General features: G+C 55.8%; 1 protein-coding gene across 1 annotated transcript; it reads left to right on the top strand.

The window, feature by feature from the left end:
* The first annotated feature begins 303 nt into the window (after window positions 1-303).
* vps72b (vacuolar protein sorting 72 homolog b) lies at window positions 304-12,537 on the top strand. The gene is made up of 4 exons (XM_087984966.1): window positions 304-461; window positions 6,209-6,361; window positions 7,758-7,881; window positions 10,576-12,537. Exons 1-4 carry the CDS (start codon window positions 345-347, stop codon window positions 11,283-11,285), a joined length of 1,104 nt encoding a protein of 367 aa, XP_087841092.1. The 5' UTR covers window positions 304-344; the 3' UTR covers window positions 11,286-12,537.
* Window positions 12,538-14,114: the final 1,577 nt, after the last annotated feature.

Raw genomic sequence — 14,114 nt, 5'->3', positions numbered from 1 at the left:
ACTGTGGGCTGAAGGTGAGGCCCCACCTAGTCGAATAGCCTGGATAGGGTTGTCGATAGGGGTGAGGATGACATCCTTTCAAAAACAAAAAAAAATAAAAACCAACTGGGGGATTCAAAGAAAGCTTTTGAAAAAAAAAATAAGCCCTCCGTTGGGCCATCCCAAAACCATCCAATGGGATATCCATCCACTGGGTGGAAGGTTGGCTGTCCATCGATGTTCTCCGCGATCGATCGTCACGTACTGGAGGACCAGTGGGAGGAGCAGGCGCAGGCGCGATCGAGCGCGATCGGAGGAGTCGAACGCAGCGGAGCTGGGGGTGGGGAGAGTCCGAGACGGCGGCCATGAGCCTGGCGGAGAACCGGCCGTCGAGGAAAAATGCCGGCAACCGCATGTCGCGGCTGCTGGAGGCCGAGGAGGACGACGACTTCTACAAGACGACCTACGGGGGCTTCCACGAGGTGAGGGGCGCCCGAAGGCAAATAAATACGCCGGAGCAAAGAGCGCGCTCGGCGGGAGGCCGCCGCCATCTTGGAAAGGGCTGCGCGGGGCGCAACCGAGCTCGCTGACCCGGGAGGGGGGGGGCGGTGCTTGGTTAGGGCACGCCCCCTTTCTGGGTCGCGTTTGGCTGCTGTAACCGTCACTCATCGCCCACCGTGTCCTCATTGGCCGCCGCCGCTGTCAATCAGCACGGTGCAACCTACCCGCACCAGGGACATCTTTTGTGGATGCAAACCCCCCCCCCCCCCAGAGCGTGAAAACAGACCCTTCGGCCCACCCTGGATATACTGGCCTGATATCCCACATTAATGTAGTCCCGTTTAGAGTCACACGGCGTGGAAACAGGCCCTTCGGCCCAACCTGGTGATACTGGCCTGATATCCCGCATTAATGTCCCGTTGAGAGTCACACGGCATGGAAACAGTCCCTTCGGCCCAACCTGGATATACTGGCCTGATATCCCGCATTAATGTCCCGTTGAGAGTCACACGGCATGGAAACGGGCCCTTCGGCCCAACCTGGTGATACTGGCCTGATATCCCGCATTAATGTCCTGTTGAGAGTCACACGGCATGGAAACAGGCCCTTCGGCCCAACCTGGATATACTGGCCTGATATCCCGCATTAATGTCCCGTTGAGAGTCACACGGCATGGAAACGGGCCCTTCGGCCCAACCTGTATATACTGGCCTGATATCCCGCATTAATGTCCCGTTGAGAGTCACACGGCATGGAAACAGGCCCTTCGGCCCAACCTGTATATACTGGCCTGATATCCCGCATTAATGTCCCGTTGAGAGTCACACGGCATGGAAACAGGCCCTTCGGCCCAACCTGTATATACTGGCCTGATGTCCCACATTAATGTAGTCCCGTTGAGAGTCACAAGGCATGGAAACAGGCCCTTCGGCCCACCTGGCGATACTGGCCTGATATCTCACATTAATGTAGTCCCGTTTAGAGTCACACTGCATGGAAACAGCCCTTCGGCCCACCCAGGCCGTGCTGTCCTGATATCTTACAATAATCTCGTCTCATTTGGTGTCATACAGCACAGAAACAGGCCCTTCGGCCCAAACATGCCTTGCTGACCTCATATCCTACATTAATCCAGTCTCATTTAGAGTCACACAGCATGGAAACAGGCCCTTCGGCCCACCCAGGCTGTGCTGACCTGATATCCTGCACTGATCTGGTCCCATTTAGTGTCATGATTAGATTACTTACAGTGTGGAAACAGGCCCTTTGGCCCAACCTGGCGAAACTGACCTGATATCCCACATTAGTGTAGTCCCGTTTAGAGTCACACGGCATGGAAACTGGCCCTTCGATCCAACCAAGTCTTGCTGACCTGATTTCCCACATTAATCTAGTCTCATTTGGTGTCATGCAGCACAGAAACAGGCCCTTCGGCCCAACCAAGCCATGCTGACCTGATATCCTACTGATCCAACATTAAAAACCACACAACACCAAGTTATAGTCCAGCAGGTTTATTTGGAGTACCTGTTGGACTATAACCCAGCGTTGTGTGATTTTTAACTTTGTAAATCATAGTCCAACACCAGCATCTCCAAATCATGACTCCGTTAATCCAGTCCTATTTGGTGTCATACAGCACGGAAACAGGCCCTTCGGCCCAACCTGGCTGTGCTGATCTGATATCCTACGTTAATCCAGTCCTATTTGGTGTCGTACAGCACAGAAACAGGCCCTTCGGCCCCACTAGTCCATGCTGACCTGATATCCTGTACTGATCTGGTCCCATTTAGTGTCATAATGACATGCAGCACAGAAACAGGCCCTTCAGTCCAACCAGACCATGCTGACCTGATACCCGACACTAGTTCTGCTATTCTCACATTCCAATCACTTAATCTGAACTATCAACATCTTTTCTCCCTCGGCATCGTACATCCACTAACCCCCTCCGCAAGCCACAGCATAAGTGCTGCCCCCTCCACACTTCAGCTCTGATGAAGAGCCATTGAGACTCGAAACATTAACTTGCTGAATCTCCCTGGGTGCTGCCTGATCTGCTATGATTTCCAGCATTTGTTGCTTTTGGTACAGATTCCAGCATCTGCACTAATTTGCTCCTTAATCTCGTCCCATTTAGAGTCATAGAGCTGCACAGCACGGGACAGACCCATCAGCCCACCTTGTCCATGCCGATCAGATGTCTTAACCCAATCTAGTCCCATTTGCCAGCACTTGGCCCATCTCCCTCCAAACCCTTCCTATTCATGTCCCCATCCAGATGCCTTTTAAATGTTGCAATTGGACCAGCCTCCACCACTTCCTCTGCAGCTCATTCCATACACGTACCACCCTGTGTGTGGAAAAAGTTGCCTCTTAGGTCCCTGTTAAATCTTTTCCCTCTCACCTTAAGCCTATGCCCTCCAGTTCTGGACTGCCCCACACCAGGGAAAAGACCTTGTCTATTCACCCTATCTATAAGGGTGTGTGTGCGCGTCTGTGTGTACCTGTGTCCGTGTATATGTGAGAGTGTGTGTGTGTGTAGGAATATCTGTGTGTGTGTGTGTGTAGTGCAATGGTGGTCACCTGTAATGTGACATGAACCCAAGGTCCCGGTTGAGGCCCTCCCTATGGGTACCGAACTTAGCTTTCAGCCTCTGCATCCTGCCTGACCTGCTGTGCTCTTCCAGCACCACTAATCCAGAATCTGGTTTCCAGCATCTGCAGTCATTGTTTTTACCTAGCTGATAGCAGAGGCTGATAGCTAAGTTCGGTACCCGTAGGGAGGGCCTCAAACGGGACCTTGGGTTCATGTCACATTACAGGTGATCACCATTGCACTACACACACACAGACAGATATTCCTACACACACACACACACACTCACATACACACGGACACAGGTACACACAGACGCGCTCACAGGCACCCACACACACCCTTATAGACACACACACTCCCACATTCACCCCCTTACAGACTTAAGACACTCTGTGCTCACTACACACACACACACACACACACACACACACACTTTCTCACACTCACAACCCCCACCCCAGACAGACACATACACACAAACAGACAAAGACCCACATGCACACATATATTTTGTGGGGTGAATTTGTACTTGCAGAGTTACATTGCACTTTGCTCAAAAACTGCATACGTTCATGTAGAACTCTGAGCTCAAAAACTGCATGAATTTATGTAAAACTCTGTTATCTCACTTTTTAGATTAGAATCAATCTAAACATCAGGTCATAGACAGAGAACACAGGGGGCTAACACCTTCAACATATTGTCGAGCTATCACCATTGTTAACAGCTAACCTGAGAATGCAACTTTTAAAAGAAAGGTTTTGTGATTTACACGTGAAAGAAGTGAAACTATCACTGTATTCTAACAGATGAAAGGCTTAACAGACAGTCAATTTTTCAATGTATAATTTCAGTTACATCACACTGCAAATTTTTGCTATATATTCTGTGTTAGGATCGAGCCCTCCACAACCACCTGACGAAGGAGCGTCGCTCCGAAAGCTAGTGTGCTTCCAATTAAACCTGTTGGACTATAACCTGGTGTTGTGTGATGTTTAACTTTGCATGCCCCTCATGGTTTTGTAAGCCTCTATATGTTCACACCACAGCCAGAGGAAGTGGTGGAGGAGGGTACAGTTACAATATTTAAAAGATATTTGGAGAACTTTAGCGGGATATGAGCCAAAAGCAGGCGAATAGGACAAGTTTAGTTTGGGATTATGGTCAGCATAGACAAGTTGGGGCAAAGGGCCTGTTTCTGCACAGCACGACTCTGTTGGTGTCCCCCTGTGTTGCAAATCAGCCAGCAGTGCTAAACTGGACCCCGCTGGCTCCCAACTAAACTCACATGGGATCATATGCAAGCGCAAGATGCTGGAGGTTAAGATCTCGAAGAGGTCAGGCCTCACAATGTTTTCCCTGGTTTCTGTCTCTCTGCAGACTTGCTGAGTTTCCTGGGCTGTTTCTGCCCTCGCTTCAGGGACCCAGCGTCTGCTTTGAAATGAAGGCAGAAGGTGCCAGAGGAACTCAGGAGAGTTCGCCTTTTGAGGCCTGACCTGTTCGGAGCCTTCACCCCCAGCTTTCCAGTAAAACTGTGCTTTCCTCTCAGGTGCACGGCATCGTCACTGCCTGTATGTGGACCGCCCTTTCCCCGCCTGGATACGGGATCCTCGCATCAGCTCCCAGAGCTGGTGAGGGGCGCTAGAGCAATGCAGTCCTCCCTTCAGAAAGCAGGCCTGGGAATTCTGTGCGGTCTTTCGCAGAGTTCCTCCAGGGCAGATAGAGGCATTGAGTCTGCGTCAACCCTCCAAAGAGCATCCCACCCTATCCCCACAATCCCACGTTTCCTGTGGCCAATCCACCCGATTGGACTGTGGGAGGAAACTCACGCAGACGCTGGGGGGGGGGGAAGAACGTGCAAACTCCACACAGACAGTCACCCCGAGGCTGGAATCGAACCCGGGTCCCCTGGCGCCATGAGGCAGCGGTGCTAACCACTGAGCCACCGCGCTGCCAATTTTGGTTAATTATACAGCAGGAAAACAAACCCTTCGGCTCAGCCAGTCCATGCCGTCCATAATCCCAAACTAAGCTAGTCCCACCTGCCTGCTCCAGGCCCATATCCCTCCAAACCTTTCCTATTCAGGAACTTATGCAAATGTCTTTTAAATGTTGCAACTGTACCCGCATCCACCACTTCCTCAGGAAATTCATTCCACACACAAACCACCCTCTGTGTAAACTAGGTGCCCCTCATGTCCTTATATCTTCCTCCTCTTACCTCAGAAATATGCTCTCCAGTGTTGAATTCCCCTACTCCAGGGAAAAGGCATTTACCCTACCCATGCCGCCTCATGATTATATAAACCTCTATAAGGTCACCCCTCATGGTCCAGTGAGAAAAGGTGCCCGCCTCTCCTTATAACTGAAACCCTCCACACCCGGCCACATCCTGGTAAATCTCTTCTGAGCTCTCTCCAGTTTAATAATCTCCTTCCTGTAACAGGGCGACCAGAACTGGACACAGTTCTCCAGACAAAGCCTCACCAATGTCCTGTACAACCTCAGCATGACGTCCCAACTCCTATTGGTTTCTGGGTTAGTTTTGATACACTCCATCAGACTGACATGCTGTTTTCTGCCTCCCCCCCCCCCCCACACACACACACACACCATCTGTCTCTCTCGCGCTCTGTCTCTCTCTCTGCGTCTCTGTCTGTCTCTCTCTCTCTCTCTCTCTCTGTCTGTCTCTCTCTCCCCGCCTCTGTCTGAGTGTCTCTCTCTCTCATTTCTCCCTCTCTCTCTGTCTCTGTTCCTTTTTCTCTCTCTGTCTGTCTGTCTCTCCCTCTGTGTGTGTGTCTCTCTCTCACTGTCTCTGTGTGTGTCTCACTCTTTCTTTGTGTGTGTGTCTCTCTTTCTCTCTCTCTCCCGTCTCTCTCTCTCCCCCCTCCCCTCTGTGTGTGTGTGTGTCTCTCTCTCTCTCTCTTTCTCTCTCTCTCTCTCGGTCTGTCTCTCTCTCCCCCCCCTCTGTGTGTGTGTGTGTGTGTGTCTCTCTCTCTCATCTCTTTCTCTCTCTTCCCCCTCCCCCCTGTGTGTGTGTCTCTCTCTCTTCCCCCCCCCTCCCCTCTATCTGTGTGTGTCTCTCTCTCTTTTCTCTCTCTCTCTCTCTCTCTCTGTCCGTCCCAGGAATCGGGAGACGATGAGTACAACACGGATCAGTCCGAGAGCGAGGATGAGGTGGACTCGGACTTTGACATCGATGAGGGGGATGAGCCGACCAGCGACCAGGAGGATGAGGAGCCCAGGCAGAAACGGCGGGTCATCACAAAGGTGTACAAGGTGAGAGGTGCTGGGGCGGGCTCATCGACATGTGCGGGGGCCCACCCACCATTCCCCCCCCAACCCCCCCGCCCACCGAGGGGCTGGAGTTAGCAGCAGGTCATTCGGCCCTGCTCAAGTCATTCAGGCTACTCCTCAGAAGAGCATCTAGCTGTCTCGGACTCTGAGACGCCCGTTGCTCTTTCAAAGAATACCACACGCAGTTCTCTAAATGTGGAGGGTACCGCCTTGAAGGGGCCTCCCTTGTCACGGACTAGATCCGAACCCCTCAAGACCTTTCCTTATTTTCATTATGCACTGCATCCTGGATGCCACTGAATTGGGTAAACCACTTGACGTTAAGCAAAAGCGCGATTTATTCAAACGCAGCAGTTAAAATACAGCAAGAAGAAATTGGAATAACGTAGTGCTTGGAAAGCTTAACAGAACAACAGATACAGTAACGGTTACTAATTAACTGTTCCGATACAGTAACTTCCCCTAAACGCGCCCCTCGTCTAAAGAGGCAGAGCTAGAGAAACAAACTACAGCCGCAGGAAGGGAACCCCCCCCCCCCCCAGATTTTGGCTGTAACCGAGAGACGGCGGCAAAATAGCTTCCACTTCTTCAAGACCCCAGAGGCAACTGCAGGAAGCAAAATCCAGGACTTGTGGGAGTTTGATGGCACCTGCTCAGGCTGCTTCTATTGTTTCAACTTTTATTTAAAAACAACGCAAGGCTTCAGAAGCTGTTTTACTCATGTGTTTCTGGTAGTCTGCTCGCTGCCTCGGCCTTAAAATCTCTCTCCAAACATCCCCAGGACAAAATAACCACCGTATTGTCGCATCCTGTTCCTGTGTGACGGGTGCGAGGGGCTGAATGGTCTCCTGCCTGTGGAGGAGGGGTGAGGTTTCTGCTGAAAAGCAGCGGAAGCTGCAGGCTGAGTTAGACCAGTCAGCCCCCCTCCCCCTCCCCCTCCCCGTCCCCCTCCTCCTCCTCCTCGGCACCTCCTCCTCCTCCCCCTCCCCCTCCTCCTCCCCCCTCCTCCTCCCCCCCTCCTCCTCCTCCTCCCCCTCCCCCTCCTCCCCCCTCCCCCTCCTCCTCTCCCCCCGTTCTTCCCCCTCCTCCTCTCCCCCCGTTCCTCCTCCTCCTCCTCGAACAGGAGGCTGTTCAGCCCTCCTCCTCCTCCAGCCCGTTACACATGGAAGGTGTCAGTCATTCAGTGATGGATACCTCTCCACTGCCTGTGTCTCTCTCTCTCCCTTTCTCTCTCTCCCCCCCTCCCCCCCCCCCCCACCCCTCTCTGTCTCTCTCTCTCTCTGTCTCTCCCTGAAGCAGTCACTGCTTTCTCTATCATGCTGGCCGTGATGCCTCTGTATAACTTCTTGGATCTCACGCCTGTCCCCCCCCAAAACAGGAGCCGCTGAAGTCAGCCCGACCCAAAGCCAAGGTGAAGAAGCAAGTGAGCGCCTCCAGCAGCTTTGACAAGCTGAAGGCTGAGAAAGGTGACATGGTGGAACCACATGACGAGTTTGGAGAGTGTAAGTAGTGGCCTGACCTGCAGCGGGATCAGACAGACAGCTCCAAGGGTTAGCTCGCACGCCCTCTATCCCCGCGAGACAGCCACTGGGAGCTTCCAACAGAATCCCCACTCCCCGTGGGAGTGAGTCCCCCATTCTCCTCCCCCCCCCCCCACTCCCAGTGGGAGCGAGTCCCCCATTCTCAGCACGAGACAATGATCCGGTTTCACATTGCCATTGTTAGCGCCATCGGAAGGTCAATGCTGAGGGAGTGGGCGCTGTGGGAGAGTCAGCACTGAGGGAGTGGGCGCTGTGGGAGGGTCAGCACAGAGGGAGCGGGTGCTGTCGGAGGGTCAGCACAGAGGGAGCGGGTGCTGTCGGAGGGTCAGCACAGAGGGAGCGGGCGCTGTCGGAGGGTCAGTGCTGAGGGAGCGGGCGCTGTCGGAGGGTCAGTGCTGAGGGAGCGGGCGCTGTCGGAGGGTCAGTGCTGAGGGAGCGGGCGCTGTCGGAGGGTCAGTGCTGAGGGAGTGGGCGCTGTCAGATGGTCAGTGCTGAGGGAGTGGGCGCTGTCGGAGGGTCAGCACTGAGGGAGTGGGTGCTGTCGGAGGGTCAATGCTGAGGGAGCGGGCGCTGTGGGAGAGTCAGTGCTGAGGGAGTGGGCGCTGTCGGAGGGTCAGCGCTGAGGGAGTGGGCGCTGTCGGAGGGTCAGCACTGAGGGAGTGGGCGCTGTCGGAGGTTCAGTGCTGAGGGAGCGGGCGCTGTCGGAGGGTCAGTGCTGAGGGAGTGGGTGCTGTCGGAGGGTCAGTGCTGAGGGTGTGGGCGCTGTCGGAGGGTCAGTGCTGAGGGAGCGGGTGCTGTGGGAGGGTCAGTGCTGAGGGAGTGGGTGCTGTCGGAGGGTCAGTGCTGAGGGTGTGGGCGCTGTCGGAGGGTCAGTGCTGAGGGAGTGGGCGCTGTGGGAGGGTCAGTGCTGAGGGAGCGGGTGCTGTGGGAGAGTCAGTGCTGAGGGTGAGGGTGCGGGTGCTGTGGGAGGGTCAGTGCTGAGGGAGCGGGTGCTGTGGGAGGGTCAGTGCTGAGGGTGTGGGCGCTGTGGGAGGGTCAGTGCTGAGGGAGTGGGCGCTGTGGGAGGGTCAGCGCTGAGGGAGTGGGATGTTGCTGTGCACAAATTGCAGGGGCTGGTACAGGGGAGGTTGTGGGATGTAATTGAGGAGCATTCCAGGCTGTAGAACGGCAGTGTTACATTTCTGAAGCACCTGCAGAGATCCTGACATTGTAAAATATAATGAGGATGTTAAAGCACATTTTCCACCTGACTCCCTTCTCTCTCTCTCTCCTCCCTCTCTCTCTGTTTCTCTCTGTCTTTCCACCCCTTCCCTGCCCCCCACCCTTCTTTCCTTCCCTTTCCCCCACTCTTTCCCTCTCCCCCCTTCCTCCCCCCTCCCTTTCCCTCCCCCTTCCCTCTCTCATCGCTCTCTCCCTCTCTTTCCCTTTCTCACCTCACCTCCCCCTCCCCCTCTAATCTTCACCCACCCTGACCCCTCCCCTTCCCCCCTCACTCCCTCCCCAACCCCCTTCCCCCTCACTCCCTCCCCAACCCCCGCACCCCATTCCCCCCTCACTCCCTCCCCAACCCCTTCCCCCCCTAACTCCCTCCCCAACCCCTTCCCCTCACTCCCTCCCTAACCCCCTCACCCCCCTTCCCACCTCACTCCCTCCCCAACACCCTCACCCCCTTCCCTCTCACTCCCTCCCCAACACCCTCATCCCTTCCCCTGTCACTCCCGCCCCAACCCCTTCCCCCCCTAACTCCCTCCCTCACCCCCTTCCCCCCTCACTCCCTCCGCAACCCCCTCACCCTCTTCCCACTCACTCCCTCCCCATCCCCTTCCCCCTCACTCCCTACCCAACCCCCTCACCCCTTTCCCCCTCACTACCTTCCCCCTCACTCCCTCCCCATCCCCTTCCCCCCTCACTCCCTATCCAACCCCCTCACCCCTTTCCCCCTCACTCCCTCCCCATCCCCCACCCCCTTCCCCTCACTCCCTCCCCCTCCCCCACCCCCCTTCCCCCTCACTCCCTCCGCATCCCCCACCCCCCCATCCCCCAACCCCTTCCCCTCACTCCCTCCCCATCCCCCACACCCCCTCCCCCTCACTCCCTCCCCACCCCCCATCCCCTTCCCCTCACTCCCTCCACATCCCCCACCCCCCTTCCCCCTCACTCCCTCCCCATTCCCCACCCCCTTCCACTCACTCCCTCCGCATCCCCCACCCCCCCATCCCCCAACCCCTTCCCCTCACTCCCTCCCCATCCCCCACACCCCCTCCCCCTCACTCCCTCCCCACCCCCCATCCCCTTCCCCTCACTCCCTCCACATCCCCCACCCCCTTCCCCCTCACTCCCTCCCCATTCCCCACCCCCTTCCCCTCACTCCCTCCCCGTCCCCCACCCCCCTTCCCCCTCACTCCCTCCCTTCCCCCTCACTCCCTCCCCCCCAACCCCCTTCTCCACACTCCCCCCATCCCCCAACCCCCTCACCCCCTTCCCCCTCACTCCCTCCCCATCCCCCACCCCCCTTCCCCCTCACTCCCTCCCCGTCCCCCACCCCCCTTCCCCCTCACCCCCCTTCACCCCTCACCACCTTCACACACATTCTCCCCCTCCCTCTCTCCCGCCCCCCCCCCCCCCCCCCTCCCTCTCCCCCGCCGCCTCCCCCAGGCGGGCGTAAGTCAGTGCGCCAGTCGACGACGGAGCACACCCGGCTGACCTACCTGCGGGTGCAGGAGCGGCAGGTGCAGCCGCGGCGCCTGCGGCGCGCCCCCCACGCCGAGAGCCGGCCGCTCAGCCAGGAGGAGCTGCTGGCCGAGGCCCGGCTCACCGAGGAGATCAACCTGCGCTCGCTGGAGAACTACGAGCGGCTGGAGGCCGACAAGAGGCGACAGGGGCTGAAGAAGCGGCAGTGTGCCGGGCCCACCGTCCGCTTCCACTCGCTCACCATGCCCCTGATCACCGAGGTCACCGTCAAGGAGGAGACGGTGGACGTTGAGGGCCTGGAGCCCCCCTCCTCAGGCCGGGAGGGCCCCACGCTCTCCGTCCTGGCCCCAGTCGGCCGCTGCCTGCGGAACCTGGTCACCTTCAGCGACGACGCCACCTTCGAGCGGTTCTTCCCGCCGCGCGCCGCCCCCCCCCGGGTCCCCGCCCGCGAGCTCTGCCCGGTCACCCACCGGCCGGCGCTCTACCGCGACCCCATCACCGACATCCCGTATGCCAGCACCCGCGCCTTCAAGATCATCCGCGAGGCCTACAAGAAGTACATCACGGCGCACGGCCTGCCCAGCCCGGCGACGGGCACCGGCAGCGCCCAGCTGGAGGCTGGCGCCCGCGGCCGCCAGAAGATCATCATCAAGCAGGCGGTGCCACCAAGCTGACCCTCTTGGCAATCCCCCGCCTTGCTGTCCCTGTCCCTGGGATGGGGGGTGTACAGTGTAGAGGGAGCTTTACTCTGTATCTAACCCCGTGCTGTCCCTGTCCCTGGGATGGGTGTACAGTGTAGAGGGAGCTTTACTCTGTATCTAACCCCGTGCTGTCCCTGTCCCTGGGATGGGGGGACAGTATAGAGGGAGCTTTACTCTGTATCTAACCCCGCGCTGTCCCTGTCCCTGGGATGGGGGGACAGTATAGAGGGAGCTTTACTCTGTATCTAACCCCGTGCTGCCCCTGTCCCTGGGATGGGGGGGTCAGTGTAGAGGGAGCTTTACTCTGTATCTAACCCCGTGCTGCCCCTGTCCCTGGGATGGGGGGGAACAGTGTAGAGGGAGCTTTACTCTGTATCTAACCCCGTGCTGTCCCTGTCCCTGGGATGGGGGGACAGTGTAGAGGGAGCTTTACTCTGTATCTAACCCCGTGCTGTCCCCGTCCCTGGGATGGGGGGACAGTGTAGAGGGAGCTTTACTCTGTATCTAACCCCGTGCTGCCCCTGTCCCTGGGATGGGGGGGACAGTGTAGAGGGAGTTTTACTCTGTATCTAACCCCGTGCTGTCCCTGGGATGGGGGGACAGTGTAGAGGGAGTTTTACTCTGTATCTAACCCTGTTCTGTCCCTGTCCCTGGGATTTGGGGGACAGTGTAGAGGGAGCTTTACTCTGTACCTCACCCCGCCCTGTCCCTGGGATGGGGGGGACAGTGTAGAGGGAGCTTTACTCTGTATCTAACCCCCTGCTGTCTCTGTCCCTGGGATGGGGGGGGGACAGTGTAGAGGGAGCTTTACTCTGTATCTAACCCCCTGCTGTCTCTGTCCCTGGGATGGGGGGGGGACAGTGTAGAGGGAGCTTTACTCTGTATCTAACCCCGTGCTGTCCCTGTCCCTGGGATGGGTGGGGACAGTGTAGAGGGAGCTTTACTCTGTATCTAACCCCCTGCTGTCCCTGTCCCTGGGATGGGGGGGGGCAGTGTAGAGGGAGCTTTACTCTGTATCTAACCCCCTGCTGTCCCTGTCCCTGGGATGGGGGGGGACAGTGTAGAGGGAGCTTTACTCTGTATCTAACCCCGTGCTGTCCCTGTCCCTGGGATGGGGGGGGACAGTGTAGAGGAAGCTTTACTCTGTATCTAACCCCGTGTTGTCCCTGTCCTGTGTGTAATATTTTATAAACTACAATAAAGGTTGCTTGGTCTGGATGGTAAATCTTATGTCAACATGTTGTCACAATGTGAGCGTTTACACAGCGAGCGTTTAAATCTGTCTCCATTTCCGCTGGAGGCTATGTCTCTGGTGCAGTCACACAAGCTGTTACCTGGGCTTAACCCTCACTGTCTCACCCTCAGGTTCAAATCCCTCCCTCACTTGCATTCCCTCCCCTACCCCACCCAAGGTCTTTGCTCAACAAGAGGAGTAGACAGCCCTGGTAATTATAGACCAGTGAGCCTTATTTCGGTTGTGGGTAAAGTGTTGGAAAGAGTTCTAATCATCTAAAAAGGAATAAGTTGATTAGGGATAAACAGCACGGTTTTGTGAAGGGTAGGTCATGCCTCACAAACTTTATTAAGCTCTTTGAGAAGGTGACCAACCAGGCGGATGAGGGTAACGTGGTGGATGTGGTGTATCTGGATTTCAGTAAGGTGTTTCATAAGATTCCCCGTGGTAGACTATTGCACAAAATATCGAGGCATAGGATTGAGGGTGATTTAGCGGTTTGGATCAGAAGTTAGCTAGCTGAAAGAAGACAGAGGGTAGTGGTTGATGGGAAATATTCATCCTGGAGCTCAGTTACTAGTGGGGTACCGCAAGGATCTGTTTTGGGGCCACTGCTATTTGTAATGTTATATAAATGAGCTGGATGAGGGCATAGTAAATGTGTGGATGACAGTAAGGTGGATGGAGTTGTGGATAGTGCTGAAGGATGTTGCAGGTTACAGAGGGACATAGATAAGCTGCAGAGCTGGGCTGAGAGGTGGCAGATGGAGTTTAATGTGGAAACGTGTGAGGTGATTCACTTTGGAAGGAGTAACAGGAATGCAGAGTACTGGGCTAATGGGAAGATTCTTGGTAGTGTGGATGAGCAGAGAGATCTCGGTGTCCATGTACATAGATCCCTGAAAGTTACCCACCCAGGTTGATAGGGTTGTTAAAAAGGCATAGCTTTTACTGGGAGAGGGATCGAGTTTTGGAGCCACAGGGTCATGCTGCAGCTGGACACAACTCTGGTGCGGCCGCACTTGGGAGTATTGCGTACAGTTCTGGTCACCACATTCTAGGAAGGATGTGGAAGCTTTGGAAAGGGTTCAGAGGAGATTTACCAGGATGTTGCCCGGTATGGAGGGAAGGTATCATGAGGAAAGGCTGAGGGACTTGAGGCTGTTCTCATTAGAGAGAAGGCGGCTGAGAGGTGACTTAATAGAGACATATAAGATCATCAGAGGGTTAGAGAGGGTGGACAGTGAGAACCTTTTTCCTCAGATGGCTAGCACAGGGGGAGATAGCTTTAAATTGAGGGGAGATGGATGTAGGACAGATGTCAGAGGTAGTTTCTTTACTCATAGAGTAGTAGGGTTGTGGAATGCACTGCCTACAACAGTACGAGATTTGCCAACTTTAAGGGCATTGAAATGCTCATTGGATAGACATATGGACGGGAATGGAATAGTGTAGGTTAGATGGGCTTCAGATTGGTTCCACAGGTCAGCACAACATTGAGGGCCGAAGGGCCTGTACTGCGCTGGGACGTTCTATGTTTTTGGGTGCGGCCTTAGGTTTCTATCCCT

The sequence above is a fragment of the Chiloscyllium plagiosum genome, unplaced genomic scaffold, assembly GCF_037043375.1.
Source record: "Chiloscyllium plagiosum isolate Xiang-an unplaced genomic scaffold, Cpla_swu_hap1 HiC_scaffold_50, whole genome shotgun sequence".
Taxonomy (NCBI): Eukaryota; Metazoa; Chordata; class Chondrichthyes; order Orectolobiformes; family Hemiscylliidae; genus Chiloscyllium; species Chiloscyllium plagiosum.
The sequence above is the reverse complement of the archived record's forward strand: the minus strand, read 5'-3'. Positions and strand labels throughout refer to the sequence as shown.

Coding starts and splice junctions, on each gene's coding strand:
- vps72b (XM_087984966.1), top strand. CDS start 345: ATGAGCCTGGCGGAGAACCGGCCGTCGAGGAAAAATGCCGGCAACCGC. Junction 462..6,208: donor CCTACGGGGGCTTCCACGAG/GTGAGGGGCGCC, acceptor TGTCCGTCCCAG/GAATCGGGAGACGATGAGTA. Junction 7,882..10,575: donor ACATGACGAGTTTGGAGAGT/GTAAGTAGTGGC, acceptor CGCCTCCCCCAG/GCGGGCGTAAGTCAGTGCGC.